The sequence below is a fragment of the Salmo salar genome, chromosome ssa09, assembly GCF_905237065.1.
Source record: "Salmo salar chromosome ssa09, Ssal_v3.1, whole genome shotgun sequence".
NCBI lineage: Eukaryota > Metazoa > Chordata > Actinopteri > Salmoniformes > Salmonidae > Salmo > Salmo salar.
The window spans coordinates 160,272,839-160,295,452 of record NC_059450.1 but is presented as its reverse complement, the minus strand read 5'-3'; the positions used below and the strand labels follow the sequence as shown (position 1 = coordinate 160,295,452).

Below are 22,614 nucleotides of genomic sequence, written 5' to 3'. Positions count from 1 at the left end.
ATAATGTCTTTATTATTTTGGAACTTCTGTCAGTGTAATGTTAACTGTTACTTTTTATTGTTTATTTCACTTTTGTTTGTTATCTACTTCACTTGCTTTGGCAATGTTAACATATATTTCCCATGACAATAAAGCCCTTGATATTATTTACAAAGGCATGACTATAGAGTATTCATCATTTATTTAGGCAGGCATGACAATTCAATGGCATTTCAATTGCTATAACAATAAAACAAAACAAGTTTCCCTAGACAAAAACCCTCCAGATGAGTGTAAAATCTAAATAACAGTAGTAGGAATAGTTAATTAAAGGTTGCTGTAGAGGAAGTTGTCCCCACTAGAAAAAAGGGCTGTGTTCTCTTTAAAGGCAGTTCTGTCCCAGTGAATGATCCCAAGCCCTGCCCATTCCGAGGTTCAGATCACATGAGTCAGAGTCGGATGTCCTGCCCTGAGTCTGGAACCAAGTCAGATTCAACTTTACACCAGTGAAAAGGCGAGGATTTGCAATGCGCGCTGTCACTCGTTTTTTTCATGGCAAAATCGGTCAACTCTCTCCAAAGTTAATCTGTGTAGTTATTTGAGTTTCGCTCGAGATACGTTTTTAGCCGTTTTCTTTGTGTTTCTTTTGGGGAAAGTTACAGATACAGTTGGGTAGATATGCGCGTTGTTATATTAACTAGTGTGTCTTTCCGAAACAGCAGAAAGAAGAGGAGTTGTCGGAGATTACGATAGTTAGCCCTTAGCCATGTTGTTGGGAGAAAATACATTCACAATTATTTAACAACTTCATCGAATTGACTTTTGGAAGAATTTACTTTTGGAAGTTCGATGATTTGAGGTTTCCAGTTTCGTTCTAAAGAAAACGTTGCATTGATTTTGGCTCTTTGAATCTTTTATAGACATTTTTTTTCTCAGGCAAATAGTTTTTGTATTGTTTTTGGAATAACCATGGATCCCAGCCAGCACAACCCTCCAGCCGGTCACCAGATAGTCCATGTCCGGGGAGACTCGGAGACTGATCTGGAGGCCCTTTTCAACGCTGTTATGAACCCGAAAAACACCGTCGGCCCCCCCTCCGTCCCCATGAGGATGAGAAAGCTACCCGATTCCTTCTTCAAACCGCCTGAGCCAAAGTCCCACTCCAGACAAGTAAGACGTTAGAGACCACCCTCACACACACAGCCCACCTACTAGGCCCCCGACACTTCACTGACTAGTAGAGGAAAACCTTTTGTGTCCTTTTACTCTTACGCACACTTTACGCACACATGTTACTAGTCGGGAGTGTCCCACAACTCCAGACAAAAGCGGGAGGTTTAAAATATATTTATTAGTCGCCAAAGTTCAGGAGAATGTCTTTAACTAATTAAATGAATTGAGAAGTTATCTTCTGTTTCCTAAACACAGACCAATCAACAACTGAGCACGGTAACCTTTGAGGGAGTTGTGGATTAACGTTTAAAGTGATATTACTATAGTACATGGATTACATTATTATATAGATTTAAAAAAATAGTTATTTGAAGTTATTACACAACCTTTAGTTGCATAAAGTTTTAGTTGCATAAAGTTGTAGTTGCATAAAGTTGTAGTTGCATAAAGTTGTAGTTGCATAAAGTTTTAGTTGCAAAAGTGATATGGGTTATTTTATAATAAATCAGTACCACGATTAACATGCATTATTCGTTTTAAGATTGATTACAGGTGTAACTTGATGTTTGTAAATTTTAACAACATGTCTGTGAAAAATGGACTGTAGGCTTTACTTTGATAGTATCAGGTCAGTTTGTGTAGAAGTGGATGTTTGTGAAACATTGTAGCATATTTATCTAGTAGTACGGTTACGAAATCATATGCTGGTTTTTGAATCACTCAATCCTATTGACAATTTCTTCCTTTTCTCTTTGGTAAATGAGTTGAGCTAACAGCACGGCTTCACAGTGGTAGAGACTTGTCTGGGTTCGGCTTTCAGGACTTCACAGTCAGCTTTCCCTGATTCGCTCTTCAACTGTAGCAGCATGCGCACCCCTCTCCTCCTCCTCTGCCTTTATGAGTAGCACCATGAAACGGCTACTTCTTATTCATCTTTATTGAAGCTCATGACCTAAAATGTTTATTCTTATTGCATGGAACAACTACCTCTTTATAAAACCTGGCTATAATTAATTCAAATAATGTCTTTGAAGTGAGTAGTGACCTACATGTAGTTTAAACTATAAATTAAGCTACATTTCGCAGTAGCTTGGTGCTAGTTGAACTAAATGTAAATCTAGGTAGTGTTTTCACTAGTTAATTACTTTTCCCCCCCATGGAGTGGTGGAGCTAACTACTGGAACTACAAACCACTTTCCCCCCATGGAGTGGTGGAGCTAACTACTGGAACTACAAACCACTTTCCCCCCATGGAGTGGTGGAGCTAACTACTGGAACTACAAACCACTTTCCCCCCATGGAGTGGTGGAGCTAACTACTGGAACTACAAAAACACTTTTTCTTTCTCTAAACAATGTAATAAAATATGGGTGAAGTGGGCAGTCATTTCCTTTCTTTTTGGTCACCAGACCTGCCTAAATTCTCACTTGAAACATTCTCGATGTGTTTAATAGGCTACATTATACATTCTGTTAAAATATAACCCCAAAAGTGATCTCTTCTTGCAATATGTTTGTGTCATGTTAGATTTATTTACACATGATCAGTTTTCACAAAGTAGTTTGGATATAGTGGACTACTTTTTCAAAGTAACTATAGTTCAGTAAACTGTATTTTTCTTATTGGCTTTAGGGGCGGCAGGAAGCCTTGAGGTTAAAGTATTGGGCCAGTAAACGAAAGGTCGCTGGTTGGAATATCGGAGCCAGCAAGGTGTAAAATCTGTCAATGTGCCCTTGAGCAAGGCACTTAACCCTAATTGCTCCAGGGTCACTGTACAACGGTGACCCTGGCCATGACCCCTCTCCCTGTGGGTGTCTCAGGGGGAGTAGGGATATGGTGACCCTGGTGACCCTGGCCGTGACCCCACTCCCTGTGGGTGTCTCAGGGGGAGTAGGGATATGGTGACCCTGGTGACCCTGGCCGTGACCCCTCTCCCTGTGGGTGTCTCAGGGGGAGTTGGGATATGCAAGAAACACATTTCCATTACACACTGTGTGAAACAAGACAATATTAAAGTATATTTATAGTGTAGCTTTAACTTCTTCCAGTTTAAAGTAACTGGTAGCTTGGTAAACTGTATTCAGAGTAGCTTTCCCAAAACTGGTAGTGACATTATCATCCACTTTCCCCCTCTTCTTCTCTCTTCTCTCCCCCTCCTGTCCTCTCTTCTCCTCTCTCCTCCATCTCTTCTCTCCTCTCTCCCCTCCTTTCTTCTCCTCTTAATCCCCTCCTCTCTCCTCTTCTCTCCCTCATCTCTCTCCTCTCTCTCCTCCTTCTCATCTCTCCCCTCCTCTCTCCTCCTTCTCTTCTCTCCCTCCTCTCTCTCTCTCTCTCTCTCTCTCTCTCTCTCTCTCTCTCCCCCCTCATCTCTTCTCCTTCCTACCTCCACCCAGGCCAGCACAGACGCAGGTACGGCTGGTGCCCTCGCCCCTCACCACGTGCGTGCCCACTCGTCTCCGGCCTCTCTACAGCTAGGGGCAGTGTCACCCCTGTTGGGCATGGTCCCTGCGGGCGCCCCTCCATCGAACCTCCGACAGTCGTCCTATGAGATCCCAGATGACATGCCCCTACCCCCGGGCTGGGAGGTGGCTCAGACCCCCTCTGGACAGAGATACTTCCTCAAGTAAGTTTTTAAAAACAACATTTTAATAACACACTATGTAGGCTGCATCCTGTCGGGTTGTATCACCGCCTGGTGCGGCAACTGCTCCGCCCACAACAGTAAGGCTCTCCAGAGGGTAGTAAGGTCTGCACAACGCATCACTGGGGGCAAACTACCTGCCCTCCAGGACACCTACAGCACCCGATGTCACAGGAAGTCCAAAAAGATCATCAAGGGCATCAACCACCTGAGCCACTGCCTGTTCACCCCGCTATCATCCAGAAGGTGAGATCATTACAGATGCATCAAAGCAGGGACCGAGAGACTGAAAAACGGCTTCTATCTCAAGGCCATCAGACCGTTAAACAGCACTAGCCGGCTACCACCCAGTTACTCAACCCTGCACCTTAGAGGCTGCTGCCCTATATACATAGACATGGAATCACTGGTCACTTTAATAATGTTTACATTCTGCTTTACTCATCTCTTATGTATATCCTGTGTTCTATTCTACTGTATTTAGTCAATGCCACTCCAACGTTGCTCGCCCTAATATTTCAATATTCCATTCATTTTACTTTTAGATTTGTGTGTATTGTTGTGAATAGTTAGATACTACTGTACTGTTGGAGCTGGGAACACAAGCATTTAGTTAGATATTACTGTTGGAGCTGGGAACACAAGCATTTAGTTAGATATTACTGTTGGAGCTGGGAACACAAGCATTTAGTTAGATATTACTGTTGGAGCTGGGAACACAAGCATTTAGTTAGATATTACTGTTGGAGCTGGGAACACAAGCATTTAGTTAGATACTACTGCACTGTTGGAGCTGGGAACACAAGCATTTAGTTAGATACTACTGTTGCAGCTAGGAACACAAGCATTTAGTTAGATATTACTGCACTGTTGGAGCTGGGAACACAAGCATTTAGTTAGATACTACTGCACTGTTGGAGCTGGGAACACAAGCATTTTGCTACACCCGCAAAACACCAGTCTCAACGTCAACAGCGAAGAGGCGACTCCGGGATGCTTTCCATCCAGGATGGAGATCTTTCCGTCCAGGATGGAGAGCTTTCCATCCAGGATAGTGGAGGACATAAACCCATAACATCTGAGTTTACCGAGCAACAGTTCATGATCAATTATATCTAAAGCAGAACTAAAGACGAACAACACTGCACCCACAAACATCCTGTCATCCATACAGTGGCTTGCGAAAGTATTCAACCCCTTGGCATTTTTCCAATTTTGTTGCCTTACAACCTGGACATAAAATATATTTTTTGGGGGTTTGTTTCATTTTATTTACACAACATAGCCACCACTGAAGATGAAAAATATGTTTTATTGTGAAACTTGAGCGTGCATAACTATTCACCCCCCACAAAAGTCAATACTTTGTAGATCCACCTTTTGCAGCAATTACAGCTGCAAGTCTCTTGGGGTATGTCTCTATAAGCTTGGCACATCTAGCCATTGGGATTTTTGCCCATTCGTCAAGGCAAAACTGCTCCAGCTCCTTCAAGTTGGATGGGTTCCGCTGGTGTACAGCAATCTTTAAGTCACACCACAGATTCTCAATTGGATTGAGGTCTGGGCTTTGACTAGGCCATTCCAAGACATTTAAATGTTTCCACTTAAACCACTTGATTGTTGCTATAGCAGTATGCTTAGGGTCATTGTCCTGCTGGAAGGTGAACCTCCGTCCCAGTCTCAAATCTCTGGAAGACTGAAACAAGTTTCCCTCAAGAATTTCCCTGTATTTAGCGCCATCCATCATTCCTTCAATTCTGACCAGTTTACCAGTCCCTGCCAATGGAAAAACATCCCCACACCATAATGCTACCACCACCATGCTTCACTGTGGGACGGTATTCTCGGGGTGATGAGAGGTGTTGGGTTAGTGCCACACATAGCGTTTTCCTTGATGGCCAAAAATATCAATTTTAGTCTCATCTGACCAGAGTACCTTCTTCCATATGTTTAGGGAGTCTCCCACATGCCATTTTGCGAGCACCAAACATGTTTGCTTATTTTTTTCTGGCCACTTCTGTAAAGCCCAGTTATGGGGAGTTTACGGCTTAAAGTGGACAGATTCTCCAATCTCTGCTGTGGAATTTTTCAGCTCCTTCAGGGTTATCTTTGGTTTCTTTGTTGCCTCTCTGATTAATGCCCTCCTTGCCTGGTCCATGAGTTTTGGTGAGCGGCCCTCTCTTGGCAGGTTTGTTGTGGTGCCATATTTTTTTCATTTTTTTAATAATGTATTTCATGGTGCTCCGTGAGACATTCAAAGTTTCGGATTCTTTTTATAACCCAACCCTGATCTGTACTTCTCCACAACTTTGTCCTTGACCTATTTGGAGAGCTCCTTGGTCTTCATGCTGCCACTTGCTTGGTGGTGTTGCAGACTCTGGGGCCTTTCAGAACAGGTGTGTATATATACTGAGATCATGTGACAGATCATGTGACACTTAGATTGCACACAGGTGGACTTAGTTGAAGGTAGTTGGTTGCACCAGATCTTATTTAGAGGCTGCGTAGCAAAGGGGGTGAATACATATGCACACACAACTTTTCCATTTGTAATTTTATCTTTTTTTTTTTTTTTTAAACAACTAATATTTTTCATTTCACTATATTGCCCATTACATGAAATAAAAATACAAATATTTTTAAATTACAGGTTGTAAAGCAACAAAATAGGAAAAATGCGAAAGGGGATGAATACTTTTGCAAGGCACTGTATAATGACATGCTACTTCTAAGCAGAGTTGCAGAGAAAAAGCCGTATCTCAGACTGGCCAATAAAAATCAAATATTAAGATGGGCAAAAGAACACAGACACTGGACAGAGGAACTCTGCCTAGAAGGCCAGCATCCCGGAGTCGCCTCTTCACTGTTGACGTTGAGACTGGTGTTTTGCGGTACTGTTTAATGAAGCTGCCAGTTGAGGACTTGTGAGGCGTCTGTTTCTCAAACTAGATACTAATGTACTTGTCCTCTTGCTCAGTTGTGCACCGGGGCCTCCCACTCCTCTTTCTATTCTGGTTAGAGCCAGTTTGTGCTGTTCTGTGAAGCGAGTAGTACACAACGTTGTACGAGATCTTCAGTTTCTTGGCAATTTATCGCATGGATTAGCCTTCATTTCTCAGAACAAGAATAGACTGAAGAGTTTCAGAAGAAAGGTCTTTGTTTCTGGCCATTTTGAGCCTTTAATCGAACCCACAAATGCTGATGCTCCAGATATTCAACTAGTCTAAAGAAGGCCAGTTTTATTGCTTCTTTAATCAGAACAACAGTTTTCAGCTGTGCTAACATAATTTCAAAAAAGGGTTTGCTAATGATCAATTAGCCTTTTAAAATGATAAACTTGGATTAGCTAACACAACGTGCCATTGGAACACAGGAGTGATGGTTGCTGATAATGGGCCTCTGTACGCATATGTAGATATTCCATAAAAAAATCGGCCGTTTCCAGCTACAATAGTCATTTACAACATCAACAATGTCTACACTGAATTGCTGATCATTTTGATGCTTTTCTTTCAAAAACAACGACATTTCTAAGTGACCCCAAACCTTTGAATTTTTGTGTAAATGGGGATAGGAATAGCATGCAGGACAATGATAGGTTGCTTTAACTTTTATTCTCCATTTAGAAGTGTAAAAAGTGTCAAACTTTCTGCATTAGGTTAAAGGTGCACTATGCAGAAATCACTGCACCATTTCCTGGTTGCTAAAATTCTGATGGCCCATTCTAATTTCAGTTTATGTGACTAAACCAGCAGGAACAGTGTAAAGAATCATTGTAACATTTAAACTGCTGTGAAATATATTTTCCCTAAACAAAAATATTGTATTTTCAGGTGTTTAAAGCTGGTTTACAAAACTGAAAGTAAAAGACGCAAAAACAACACTTAAGATCGTAAAGCATAGAAACAGAGCACATAGAACAGCCATACAGCTTCTTAGACTGGCTTTCAATGAGAATGACAGATCTATAACAACACATTTCTATGTGAATTTGGTCGAGTCGCCCAGAAAGTTACATATGGCAGGTTTAAATAACAATAGAAATGTGACAAATCTTTCAAAGCTTCCTGTTGGTTGTTTTATGTGTATTGTTGTGATGGATGTGTACTTTGTTAGAGCCTTCCAGAGAGGGCCCAAGCCATTAACATAAACAAAGGATCTTTAAATGGATAGGAAAGAAAGAGAGTACTAGAGAATAGCAGCAGGGTATTGGGTTGTAGCTCAGACTGAGCCTTTGTCCAGCAGGTGAAGGATTTTTTAAATGTGGAATACAGACCCCCTGTTGTTGAGGTCTGGGACTGACCCTCCCTCCCACCCGCCGTGTGTGTGTGTGTGTGTGTGTGTGTGTGTGTGTGTGTGTGTGTGTGTGTGTGTGTGTGTGTGTGTGTGTGTGTGTGTGTGTGTGTTCTCTACAGACATGGCCCTGTAAGAAGAGACCAGAACCCTTCATCTGAATCAGCCAACAAATACCAACAACGCTGAAATTATCAATGGCTTCACAATTTGGCATCCCCAACCTAGCCAGCCAGTCAGTCCCCGATCCCCTCACTAAACCAGCCCAGAATAGATGGGAGCAACGATGTAGGGGACTTACTAAAGTTATTTTAGAACCGTTCATTGGCTCTGTAGAATGGTTCACTGGTTGTTCGGCTTGCGACCGTTACAAATATTGTTGTTGATTTATTGTCCCCTAAGAGCAAATCAGGGAGGGGACTGTGGATCTTAGGGTTAGGGTAAATTTGGGTAAATTCAATTTACGTCATTTAGCAGATGCTGTTCAAGAGCACATCGGCAGATTTTTCACTTAGTCGGCTTGGGGATTTAACCCAGTGACCTTTCGGTTACTGGCCCAACGCTCTTAACCGCTAGGATACCTGCCAACCACACTGATGATGACATAATGACACACGTAATGACACTGATTGGTCCACGGCAGGCGCTGTAGTAATCAACTGAAATGAGTTAGTCACAATCGATATCTCCGGGGGGGGTGCGCTGCGTAATTTGTGGGGGACGACATGTTTACTGTTGCCTGGTTTCCCATTGTAACGGGTATGATATGGCTGGTTGAAGCTACTCTATTCAGAGTTATGCTTATCTGTCTGAGTTTTAGAGTAAAGGAACCAGTATTTAGTTGCTCAAACACACCGGGAGGGAGGGAGGAGCAGGGAGGGAGGGAGGAGCAGGGAGGGAGGGAGGAGCAGGGAGGGAGGGAGGAGCAGGGAGGGAGGGAGGAGCAGGAAGGGAGGGAGGGAGGAGCAGGGAGGAGCATGAAGGGAGGGAGGGAGGAGCAGACAGGAAGGGAGGAGCAGGCAGGGGAGGGAGCGAGGGAGGGAGGGGAGGGGGGAGCGGGCAGGAGGGTGGGGGGAGCGAGGAGCAGGCAGAAAGGGAGGAGCAGGCAGGAAGGGAGGAGCGAGGAGCAGGAAGGGAGGAGCAGGCAGGAAGGGAGGAGCGAGGAGCAGGCAGGAAGGGAGGAGCGAGGAGCAGGCAGGCAGGGAGGAGCGAGGAGCAGGCAGGCAGGGAGGAGCGAGGAGCAGGCAGGCAGGGAGCAGGCAGGCAGGAAGGGAGGAGCAGGGAGGAAGCGAGGAGCAGGCAGGGAGGGAGGAGCAGGGAGGGAGGGAGGGAGGGAGGAGCAGGAAGGGAGGGAGGGAGGAGCAGGGAGGAGCATGAAGGGAGGGAGGGAGGAGCAGACAGGAAGGGAGGAGCAGGCAGGGAGGGAGCGAGGGAGGGAGGGGAGGGGGGAGCGGGCAGGAGGGTGGGGGGAGCGAGGAGCAGGCAGAAAGGGAGGAGCAGGCAGGAAGGGAGGAGCGAGGAGCAGGAAGGGAGGAGCGAGGAGCAGGAAGGGAGGAGCAGGCAGGAAGGGAGGAGCGAGGAGCAGGCAGGCAGGAAGGGAGGAGCGAGGAGCAGGCAGGCAGGAGCGAGGAGCAGGCAGGCAGGGAGGAGCGAGGAGCAGGCAGGCAGGGAGCAGGCAGGCAGGAAGGGAGGAGCAGGGAGGAAGCGAGGAGCAGGCAGGAAGGGAGGAGCAGGCAGGCAGGAAGGGAGGAGCAGGCAGGCAGGAAGGGAGGAGCGAGGAGCAGGCAGGAAGGGAGGAGCGAGGAGCAGGCAGGAAGGGAGGAGCGAGGAGCAGGCAGGAAGGGAGGAGCAGGCAGGCAGGTAGGAAGGGAGGAGCGAGGGGAAGGGAGGAGCGAGGAGCAGGCAGGAAGGGAGGAGCGAGGAGCAGGCAGGAAGGGAGGAGCGAGGAGCAGGCAGGAAGGGTGGAGCGAGGAGCAGGCAGGCAGGAAGGAGCAGCCAGGCAGGGAGGAGCAGGCAGGCAGGCAGGGAGGAGCAGGCAGGAAGGGAGGAGAGAGGAGCAGGCAGGAAGGGAGGAGAGAGGAGCAGGCAGGAAGGAGAAGGCAGCTGTATTGTGATCCTGTATCTGCTCTATAAAAACTCAGACACACCTGTAGGATTGTCAAATGTTTGCCTGCCAACAGTACTTTGCACCTCTGAACAGTGTCGGCATTCAGTCAATCTTTTTTGTGTTCACACAGCAAAGACCTTGAAGTAGTCAGCCTTGTTAAAATACTCCACACAAGATGGTGAAGGTAGTGTTGATTGGCAGTGTTTTCCATGTGTGTTGATTAGTCATGGTCTAGATTCTTAGCTGTGTTTGACGAAAACGTGTCAGTTTGTCACCTTCAAGAGGTTGGATTACTAACAACTAGATAATATCTCCAATCTATAGTTGATTGTAATTAACAACTAAGGAAGATTTTTGTTCCCTTCTCTCATTGACTCCCCAAACCTTGGCCTGGTCTGTTTCGAAGAGTTCCTAGAAGTCTGGCGCCTCTGGGCTTAGAAACTGTGATTTAACCATGGATTGATTAGTGGAGAAAATGCCCTCTTTCCTTTGTCACTCCTGTTGGTCCCCCCACGTCGGGTTCATGCTCTCTGATTGACTCAAAGTCAAGTTGTTGGCTACCAGGGTTGCCAAGTTTGCTGTTTTCTCACAAAAACTGGGCAACTTTGAAAACGATGTCACGGGTGAAGCCGTATTGGTCGCGGGTGGCAGGTATTTGGGCTACTTTTAAATTGCACCGCGGCCCACGTAAAAATAGATATATTTAACCTGCTGCTAGTGAGTGAGAGTGAGTGAGTGAGAGAGAGCCAGAGTGCATTCAGAGCACTGGTTGAGGGAGGGCTGCAGCAGAGGCGGCTGTGTCAAGGAGTCAGTCGCACCCACGTAACAGTATAGCTTCCGTCCCTACCTGGGCTCGAACCAGGGACCCTCTGCACACATAGACAACAGCCACCCTCGAAGCATCGTTACCCATCGCTCCACAAATGCCGCGGTCCTTGCAGAGCAAGGGGAACAACTACTTCAAGGGCTCAGAGCGAGTGGCGTTCCCCGATTTGAAACGCTATTAGCGCGCACCCCGCTAACTAGCTAGCCATTTCACATCGGTTACACACATGACTGCTGTTTACCAGTTGTAGGTAGGCTATATTGATTGGTCGTTATGGAGACTCCTGTTTACCAGTAGACTATATCGATTGGTCGTTATGGAGACTCCTGTTTACCAGTAGACTATATCGATTGGTCATTATGGAGACTCCTGTTTACCAGTAGACTATATCGATTGGTCGTTATGGAGACTCCTGTTTACCAGTAGACTATATCGATTGGTCGTTATGGAGACTCCTGTTTACCAGTAGACTATATCGATTGGTCGTTATGGAGACTCCTGTTTACCAGTAGACTATATCGATTGGTCGTTATGGAGACTACTGTTTACCAGTAGATTATATCGATTGGTCGTTATGGAGACTACTGTTTACCAGTAGACTATATCGATTGGTCGTTATGGAGACTCCTGTTTACCAGTAGACTATATCGATTGGTCGTTATGGAGACTCCTGTTTACCAGTAGACTATATCGATTGGTCGTTATGGAGACTCCTGTTTACCAGTAGACTATATCGATTGGTCGTTATGGAGACTCCTGTTTACCAGTAGACTATATCGATTGGTCGTTATGGAGACTCCTGTTTACCAGTAGACTATATCGATTGGTCGTTATGGAGACTCCTGTTTACCAGTAGACTATATCGATTGGTCGTTATGGAGACTGCTGTTTACCAGTAGACTATATCGATTGGTCGTTATGGAGACTCCTGTTTACCAGTAGACTATATCGATTGGTCGTTATGGAGACTCCTGTTTACCATAAAACATATTAACTGATATAACGGCGACAAAGCAAAGCATTGGAAAATGACTTTAGGAGCGCTAGAGCTCTTTAGACACATTTTCTCAGAGGTGGTTTAAAGTCAACTACATTCAAATGTCGACTTTTCTTATGCATAACCGTATCCATTGTGTTTTGCTCAGTTCCAGGGTCTGGAGTCCTGCGCCAGTAGACATTTGAAATGGAAGTTATGGAACTCCTTCGCGTGCTTCTGTTATGGGGAAAAAAGTCCACAATTTTAAAATGACATTAAATGTGGCGAATCATAGCCAACAGATGCTAACGCTAGCTTATCACAGGCTAGTCATTTATATACCATTGTAGTCTGCTGTAGCGTACCGTTTGATACAGTACAATAAATATGTTTGAAATGACGATATCGCTGGCAAACGGATTTAATACGTCGCCTTTCACTCAGTTTTTAGTTGTGGCCTTGTGTTATGAGGAACTTGTTAATGGCCACGTTTAGTTAATATCAAGACGGTTTCAAGGTAACAAAAATGTATTACAGAAACGGGGGGGGGGGCAGGCAAACAACAGGTTGAGATTGAGATTCTGTCTAATCATTCAAACTCTCCTGTCAAATGTATCTATAGTTATGCACAAACAGAATTTATTTACCATTATAAACTGTGTGGTTTGAGCCCTGAATGCTGATTGGTTTAAAGTCATGGTATATCAGACTGTGTACCACGGTAATGACAAAAACAGGACTTTTTACCGTTCTAATTACGTTGTTAACCAGTTTATAATAGCAATAAGGCACCTCAGTGGGGTTTGTGGTGTATATATCCAATATACCACGGCTAAGGGCTGTGTTTTAAAGAACAGCTCTTAGCCGTGTTATATTGACATGTACCACACCTCCTCTGGACTTATTGTATAGTCATAGAAGTCAAAACAAGTTAAATCGCCATCCATTGATCTGGAGAGTTTAATGAGGGTGATTTATCTTTTCCCTTGTGACTTATTCTTAAACATACAATCATTTTTTTTATTTTGAAGGAAAAAACATATTTTGCTTCTTAGCCTACGTGGTTAAAAATGACGTGGTTAAAAATGACGTCGATGTTCCTTCTTAATTCGCTCGATAACGTTATGGAAAAAGGTTCTCTTGGATAGATGTGTCAACTCCTCTCTTGCTGCTATTTTTGAGGGTAGTTTTCAGGCCTTGTGGGTAGGTTTTCAGAGGTCATTGGCCTAGAAATTGTAGCTGGACCTGGCAATACTGTTGGCCACTGTCGAGTATTGCGATTCTACAAGTAGAAACGGCAGGTTTGTTGCTGCCCGGTCAGCCCGCAGCTGGAACGACCTCCTACTGTGATGCGTACTGGCAGTCTATCGGCAGTGAGCTTCTCGGCCTGTTTTATGTTTAAGGCAGGGACGTGTAGAGAGAGGTGTGTGTGTGTGTGTGTGGCCTATTTACAGTATCTATTACAGGCGGATGTTGAGATGTGTTGCTTTCCACTCCTTTTCTCTTTCTGTCATTGTACAGTTGGAAAACTCAGCATGTTGTTGTTTTCAGATCCTGTTCTAACTCTGGAATTCTCCCAATTGGCACCCTATTCCCTATATAGTGCACTACTTTTGACCAGAAGTAGTTCATTACATCCATAACAGGGTGCCATTTGGGACATAGTCTCTGTTTTGAAACATTATAATAAACTTGTAAATTCCAGTGTGTGGAAGAAAATACAGTAGTTCAGTTTGTGGGGTTCCCTCCCTAAAGGGATGCTCTATACATTAGTTCAGTTTGTGGGGTTCCCTCCCTAAAGGGATGCTCTGTAGTTCAGTTTGTGGGGTTCCCTCCCTAAAGGGATGCTCTATACAGTAGTTCAGTTTGTGGGGATCCCTCCCTAAAGGGATGCTCTATACATTAGTTCAGTTTGTGGGGATCCCTCCCTAAAGGGATGCTCTATACATTAGTTCAGTTTGTGGGGATCCCTCCCTAAAGGGATGCTCTATACATTAGTTCAGTTTGTGGGGATCCCTCCCTAAAGGGATGCTCTATACATTAGTTCAGTTTGTGGGGATCCCTCCCTAAAGGGATGCTCAGTAGTTCAGTTTGTGGGGTTCCCTCCCTAAAGGGATGCTCAGTAGTTCAGTTTGTGGGGATCCCTCCCTAAAGGGATGCTCTATACAGTAGTTCAGTTTGTGGGGATCGCTCCCTAAAGGGATATTCAGTAGTTCAGTTTGTGGGGTTCCCTCCCTAAAGGGATGCTCTATTCAGTAGTTCAGTTTGTGGGGTTCCCTCCCTAAAGGGATGCTCTATACAGTAGTTCAGTTTGTGGGGTTCCCTCCCTAAAGGGATGCTCTGTAGTTCAGTTTGTGGGGATCCCTCCCTAAAGGGATGCTCTGTAGTTCAGTTTGTGGGGTTCCCTCCCTAAAGGGATGCTCTATACATTAGTTCAGTTTGTGGGGATCCCTCCCTAAAGGGATGCTCTGTAGTTCAGTTTGTGGGGATCCCTCCCTAAAGGGATGCTCAGTAGTTCAGTTTGTGGGGTTCCCTCCCTAAAGGGATGCTCTATACAGTAGTTCAGTTTGTGGGGATCCCTCCCTAAAGGGATGCTCTATACATTAGTTCAGTTTGTGGGGATCCCTCCCTAAAGGGATGCTCTATACATTAGTTCAGTTTGTGGGGATCCCTCCCTAAAGGGATATTCAGTAGTTCAGTTTGTGGGGTTCCCTCCCTAAAGGGATGCTCTATACATTAGTTCAGTTTGTGGGGATCCCTCCCTAAAGGGATGCTCAGTAGTTCAGTTTGTTGGGATCCCTCCCTAAAGGGATGCTCAGTAGTTCAGTTTGTGCGGTTCCCTCCACAACCTGGAATGTGACGTCCAGTGATATAGACCATCATTTACAGAGATGGCGTCTGGCCAATATACTTTTCAGCTTTAAATCAGCATCACGGTTTTCTCTTTCTCCAAAAATAAGTTGTGGGAACTGTAGACGAATCGTCAGGTTCATTATGCTGTTAATAACGCTACGCTTCTTGCACTTCTTCATTCCATTTTCCATGAACGTTTTTAAAAAGTTCCCGAAAGTTTCATAACAGTTATTTGTTCCTTTTTGTTCAGTGATGAACTCTTCTCTTCTCCTCTCTCTGCAGCCATCTTGACCAGTCTACCACCTGGCTGGACCCTCGGAAGGCCCTCCTACAGATGAACCAGGCACCTCCCACCAGCCCTGTACCGGTCCAGCAGCAGAACATCATGAGCCCAGCTAGTGGTCAGTAAAATACATTCACACAACGTTGTGTTTATGTTGCACTGATAACATAGCGGGATCTTTTGGAGAATTCAAGGGCTTAAGAGCTGAGCTGAGACGGCTCACTGACTAGAGTCACGTTGGTGAACCGACTGAGGCGGCTCACTGACTACAGTCACGTTGGTGAACCGACTGAGATGGCTCACTGACTACAGTCACGTTGGTGAACCGACTGAGACTGTTCAAATCAAATCACCTGTATATTCATTTAAAGTAACTTTATTCATTCGGTAATGGTTGTTATTTGAGCTTGTTATCATCTCTATTTGTTCTGATGGTGACATATTGTTTGGACCCCTTTATTGGCTGCTCATAGTTAGGTTTTGAACAGATGTTGAACACACTCATCCCTCCTTCTGTTTCCACACGCTGCACAGACAGTATTCCTCAGCAAATCACCACACACACACCCAGCCCCAGCCTAATCTCCCTGTCCTCTCTCAGGTCCTCTTCCTGACGGCTGGGAACAGGCCGTCACCTCAGAGGGAGAGATCTACTACATCAACCACAAGAACAAAACCACCTCCTGGCTCGACCCACGCCTCGATCCGTGCTACAGTGAGAACACACACCTCTCAGCCCTGTCGTGTTCCCCTCTCAGCCCTGTCGTGTTCCCCCCTCTCAGCCCTGTCGTGTTCCCCCCTCTCAGCCCTGTCGTGTTCCCCCCTCTCAGCCCTGTCGTGTTCCCCCCTCTCAGCCCTGTCGTGTTCCCCCCTCTCAGCCCTGTCGTGTTCCCCCCTCTCAGCCCTGTCGTGTTCCCCCCTCTCAGCCCTGTCGTGTTCCCCCCTCTCAGCCCTGTCGTGTTCCCCCTCTCAGCCCTGTCGTGTTCCCCCCCTCTCAGCCCTGTCGTGTTCCCCCCTCTCAGCCCTGTCGTGTTCCCCCCTCTCAGCCCTGTCGTGTTCCCCCCTCTCAGCCCTGTCGTGTTCCCCCTCTCAGCCCTGTCGTGTTCCCCCCTCTCAGCCCTGTCGTGTTCCCCCCTCTCAGCCCTGTCGTGTTCCATTTAGTCCTTTGCAGTTGAATCAAATCAAATTGTATTGGTCACATGAGCCGAATACAACAGGTGTAGTAGACCTCACAGTGAAATGCTGAATACAACAGGTGTAGTAGACCTCACAGTGAAATGCTGAATACAACAGGTATAATAGACCTTACAGTGAAATGCTGAATACAACAGGTGTAGTAGACCTTACAGTGAAATGCTGAATACAACAGGTGTAGTAGACCTCACAGTGAAATGCTGAATACAACAGGTGTAGACCTCACAGTGAAATGCTGAATACAACAGGTGTAGTAGACCTCACAGTGAAATGCTGAATACAACAGGTGTAGTAGACCTCACAGTGAAATGCTGAATACAACAGGTGTAGTAGACCTCACAGTGAAATGCTGAATACAACAGGTGTAGTAGACCTCACAGTGAAATGCTGAATACAACAGGTGTAGTAGACCTCACAGTGAAATGCTGAATACAACAGGTGTAGTAGACCTCACAGTGAAATGCTGAATACAACAGGTGTAGTAGACCTTACAGTGAAATGCTGAATACAACAGGTGTAGTAGACCTTACAGTGAAATGCTGAATACAACAGGTGTAGTAGACCTTACAGTGAAATGCTGAATACAACAGGTGTAGTAGACCTTACAGTGAAATGCTGAATACAACAGGTGTAGTAGACCTTACAGTGAAATGCTGAATACAACAGGTGTAGTAGACCTTACAGTGAAATGCTGAATACAACAGGTGTAGTAGACCTCACAGTGAAATGCTGAATACAACAGGTGTAGTAGACCTCACAGTGAAATGCTGAATACAACAGGTGTAGTAGACCTCACAGTGAAATGCTGAATACAACAGGTGTAGTAGACCTTACAGTGAAATGCTGAATACAACAGGTGTAGTAGACCTCACAGTGAAATGCTGAATACAACAGGTGTAGTAGACCTCACAGTGAAATGCTGAATACAACAGGTGTAGTAGACCTCACAGTGAAATGCTGAATACAACAGGTGTAGTAGACCTTACAGTGAAATGCTGAATACAACAGGTGTAGTAGACCTTACAGTGAAATGCTGAATAGAACAGGTGTAGTAGACCTCACAGTGAAATGCTGAATACAACAGGTGTAGTAGACCTCACAGTGAAATGCTGAATACAACAGGTGTAGTAGACCTCACAGTGAAATGCTGAATACAACAGGTGTAGTAGACCTCACAGTGAAATGCTGAATACAACAGGTGTAGTAGACCTCACAGTGAAATGCTGAATACAACAGGTGTAGTAGACCTCACAGTGAAATGCTGAATACAACAGGTGTAGTAGACCTCACAGTGAAATGCTGAATACAACAGGTGTAGTAGACCTTACAGTGAAATGCTGAATACAACAGGTGTAGTAGACCTCACAGTGAAATGCTGAATACAACAGGTGTAGTAGACCTCACAGTGAAATGCTGAATACAACAGGTGTAGTAGACCTCACAGTGAAATGCTGAATACAACAGGTGTAGTAGACCTTACAGTGAAATGCTGAATACAACAGGTGTAGTAGACCTCACAGTGAAATGCTTACTTACAAGCCCTTAACCAACAATGCAGTTTTAAGAAAATAGAGTTAAGAAAATATTTACTAAATAAAAGTAAAATAACAATAACGAGGCTATATATAGGGGGTACTGAGTCGGTGCGTTGGGGGTAATGGTTAGTCAAGGTCATTTGTACATGTAGGTGGGGGTAAAGTGACTATGAGTAGATCATTTATTTCACCTTTATTTAACCAGGTAGGCAAGTCGAGAACAAGTTCTCATTTACAACTGCGACCTGGTATATATATATATGTGTGTGTGTGTGTGTGTGTGTGTGTGTATGTGTATATATATATATATGTGTATATATATATATGCAACAGGTTTTTCATTCTCCAGTAGTATTATCTATATTACAATATTATTTCACTTCACTGATTTCACTTTTACATTCAGCTCAACATCCACTAATCTTATTGTCTCATTTGACGATCAATGTGTGTAGTCTTTATCCCTCAGAAATACATTTGGCAAAGCTACTTGAAATTAGTTTTGTATGAAATCACAGTTTTAAGTCCAGTGCTATGTGAGTTAGTCTCCACTCCACAGTCCAATCTTAAACCAGCTGCTTTGATAATGGAGGCTAATTTGAGCTCTGAGAAGAAAAGCAGCCGCGCTCCTTTAACTGAGGGCTGTAGCCGGCTTGGGCTGTTTCTACTCTACTCCCCCTGTGAGGCCCCATCAGCAGGCCAGGCAGGGTATGGGAGGGAGGCTCTGGCTTTGGCTCAGACCCTTTCTGCTTCCTGCTAGAGAAAAGTCTGCTCTGTTCTACTCTGTTATGGTCTGCTCTACTGTACTCTGTTTATGTTCTACTCTACTCTGCTCTACTGTGCTCTGCTCTACTCTACTCTACTCTGCTATACTCTTATGTTCTACTCTGCTATGGTCTGCTCTACTGTACTCTGTTTATGTTCTGCTCTACTCTGTTCTACTCTTATGGTCTACTCTACTGTACTCTGTTCTACTCTGTTCTGCTCTACTCTATTGTACTCTACTCTGTTCAACTCTGCTCTGTTCTACTCTACCCTGTTCTGTTCTACTCTGTTCTACTCTGCCTTACTCTCTTCTACTCTACTCTACTCTATTATGTTCTGTACTACTCTGATATGTTCTGCTATGTTCTACTCTGCTCTACTCTGCTCTACTCTACTATGTTCTACTCTACTATGTTCTACTCTACTATGTTCTACTCTACTCTATTTTCTACTCTACTCTGTTCTACTTTGACCTACTCTGACAAACTCTGTTCTACTCTACTCTTTTCTGTTCTACTCTATGTTCTACTCTACTCTGTTCTACTCTACAATGTTCTACTCTGCTCTAATCTACTATCTTCTACTTTACTCTGCTATACTCTACTATGTTCTACTCTACTATGTTCTACTTTACTCTGCTCTACTCTGTTCTACTCTTCTATGTTCTACTCTACTCTACAATGTTCTACACTACTGTGTTCTGCTCTAATCTACTATATTCTACTTTACTCTGTTCTACTCCACTCTGTTCTACTCCACTCTGTTCTACTCCACTCTGTTCTACTCTACAATGTTCTACTTTACTCTGCTCTACTCTACAATTTTCTACTCTACTATGTTCTACTCTACTATGTTCTGCTCTACTCTACTCTGTTCTACTCTGCTCTACTATGTTATACTCTACTATGTTCTGCTCTGACCTACTCTACTCTGTTCTGTTCAACTCTACTCTGTTTTACTCTACTCTGCTCTACTCTACTCCACTGTACTCTTCTACTTTATACTGCTCTACTCTGTTCTGCTCTACTCTGTTCTGCTCTACTCTGTTGTACTCTGCTCTACTCTGTTGTGCTCTGCTCTACTCTGTTGTGCTCTGCTCTACTCTGTTGTGCTCTGCTCTACTCTGTTCTGCTCTACTCTGTTGTGCTCTGCTCTGTTGTGCTCTGCTCTGTTGTGCTCTGCTCTGTTGTGCTCTGCTCTGCTCTGTGCTCTGCTCTGCTCTGTTCTCTGCTCTGCTCTGCCTTACTCTCTTCTACTCTACTCTGTTCTACGCTACTATTTTCTATTCTACTCTACTCTGTTCTACTCTACTCTGTTCTACTCTACTCTGCTCTCTTCTGTTCTACTCTGTTCTACTCTGCCTTACTCTCTTCTACTCTACTCAGCTCTACTCTGTTCTACTCAACTCTGTTCTACTATACTCTGTTCTGTTCTAATCTACTATATTCTGTTCTACTATGTTCAGTTCTACACTGTTCTGTTCTACTCTACAATGTTCTACTTTACTATGTTCTACTCTGTTCTGTTCTACTCTACAATGTTGTACTCTACTATGTTGTGCTCTGCTCTACACTACTCTACTCTGCTCTAATCTGCTCTGTTCTGCTCTACTCTACTATGTTCTACTCTACTCTGACCTCTGTTCTACTCTACTATGTTCTACTCTACTCTACTCTGTTCTGCTCTGACCTACTCTGTTCTACTCTACTCTATTCTGTTCTGTTCAACTCTACTCTACTATGTTTTACTCTACTCTGCTCTACTCTACTCCACTGTACTCTGTTCTGTTCTACTTTACACTGCTCTACTCTGTTGTACTCTGCTCTACTCTGTTCTGCTCTACTCTGTTCTGCTCTACTCTGTTCTGCTCTACTCTGTTGTGCTCTACTCTGCTCTGCTCTGTTCTTCTCTGCTCTGTTCTGCTCTACTCGGTTCTACTCTGCCTTACTCTCTTCTACTCTACTCTGCCCTACTCTGTTCTACTCTACTCTGTTCTACGCTACTATTTTCTATTCTACTCTACTCTGTTCTACTCTACTCTCTTCTACTCTACTCTGCTCTACTCTGTTCTACTCTACTCTGTCCTACTCTACTCTGCTCTATTCTGTTCTACTCTACTCTGTCCTACTCAGCTCTACTCTGTTCAACTCAACTCTGTTCTACTATACTCTGTTCTGTTCTAATCTACTATATTCTATTCTACTATGATCTGTTCTGTTCTACTCTACAATGTTCTACTTTACTATGTTCTACTCTGTTCTGTTCTACTCTACAATGTTGTACTCTACTATGTTGTACTCTGCTCTACACTACTCTACTCTGCTCTAATCTGCTCTGTTCTACTCTACCCTGCTCTACTCTACTATTTTCTATTCTACTCTACTATGTTCTACTCTACTATGTTCTGCTCTGACCTACTCTGTTCTACTCTTCTCTACTCTACTCTGTTCTACTCTACTATGTTCTACTCTGCTCTACTATGTTCTACTCTACTCTGCTCTACTCTACTATGTTCTACTCTACTATGTTCTTCTCTACTCTGCTCTACTCTACTTTGTTCTACTATGTTCTACTATGTTCTACTCTACTTGGCTCTACTCTGTTCTGTTCTACTCTACTATGTTCTATTCTACTCTACTATGTTCTACTCTACTCTGCTCTACTCTACTATGTTCTACTCTACTATGTTCTACTCTGCTCTGACCTACTATCTTCTACTTTACTCTGCTATACTCTACTCTGTTCTACTCTACTCTGTTCTACTCTACAATGTTCTACTCTGCTCTAATCTACTATCTTCTACTTTACTCTGCTATACTCTACTATGTTCTACTCTACTATGTTCTACTTTACTCTGCTCTACTCTGTTCTACTCTTCTATGTTCTACTCTACTCTACAATGTTCTACACTACTGTGTTCTGCTCTAATCTACTATATTCTACTTTACTCTGTTCTACTCCACTCTGTTCTACTCCACTCTGTTCTACTCCACTCTGTTCTACTCTACAATGTTCTACTTTACTCTGCTCTACTCTACAATTTTCTACTCTACTATGTTCTACTCTACTATGTTCTGCTCTACTCTACTCTGTTCTACTCTGCTCTACTATGTTATACTCTACTATGTTCTGCTCTGACCTACTCTACTCTGTTCTGTTCAACTCTACTCTGTTTTACTCTACTCTGCTCTACTCTACTCCACTGTACTCTTCTACTTTATACTGCTCTACTCTGTTCTGCTCTACTCTGTTCTGCTCTACTCTGTTCTGCTCTACTCTGTTGTGTTCTGCTCTACTCTGTTGTACTCTGCTCTACTCTGTTCTGCTCTACTCTGTTCTGCTCTACTCTGTTCTGCTCTACTCTGTTCTGCTCTACTCTGTTCTGCTCTACTCTGTTGTGCTCTGCTCTACTCTGTTGTGCTCTGCTCTACTCTGTTGTGCTCTGCTCTACTCTGTTGTGCTCTGCTCTACTCTGTTCTGCTCTACTCTGTTGTGCTCTGCTCTGTTGTGCTCTGCTCTGTTGTGCTCTGCTCTGTTGTGCTCTGCTCTGTTGTGCTCTGCTCTGCTCTGTGCTCTGCTCTGCTCTGTTCTCTGCTCTGCTCTGCCTTACTCTCTTCTACTCTACTCTGTTCTACGCTACTATTTTCTATTCTACTCTACTCTGTTCTACTCTACTCTGTTCTACTCTACTCTGCTCTCTTCTGTTCTACTCTGTTCTACTCTGCCTTACTCTCTTCTACTCTACTCAGCTCTACTCTGTTCTACTCAACTCTGTTCTACTATACTCTGTTCTGTTCTAATCTACTATATTCTGTTCTACTATGTTCAGTTCTACACTGTTCTGTTCTACTCTACAATGTTCTACTTTACTATGTTCTACTCTGTTCTGTTCTACTCTACAATGTTGTACTCTACTATGTTGTGCTCTGCTCTACACTACTCTACTCTGCTCTAATCTGCTCTGTTCTGCTCTACTCTACTATGTTCTA

At 44.2% G+C, this 22,614-nt stretch overlaps 1 protein-coding gene across 1 annotated transcript in view; it reads left to right on the top strand.

Moving 5' to 3' along the window:
- The first annotated feature begins 424 nt into the window (after positions 1-424).
- LOC106613407 (transcriptional coactivator YAP1) overlaps positions 425-22,614 on the top strand; it is a 67,142-nt gene continuing 44,952 nt past the window's right edge. The window contains exons 1-4 of the mRNA XM_045724945.1: positions 425-1,149; positions 3,546-3,775; positions 15,131-15,249; positions 15,733-15,846. Coding sequence (XP_045580901.1) covers positions 949-1,149; positions 3,546-3,775; positions 15,131-15,249; positions 15,733-15,846 — 664 coding nt within the window. The 5' untranslated portion in view covers positions 425-948. The remainder of the gene's footprint in view (positions 1,150-3,545; positions 3,776-15,130; positions 15,250-15,732; positions 15,847-22,614) is intronic.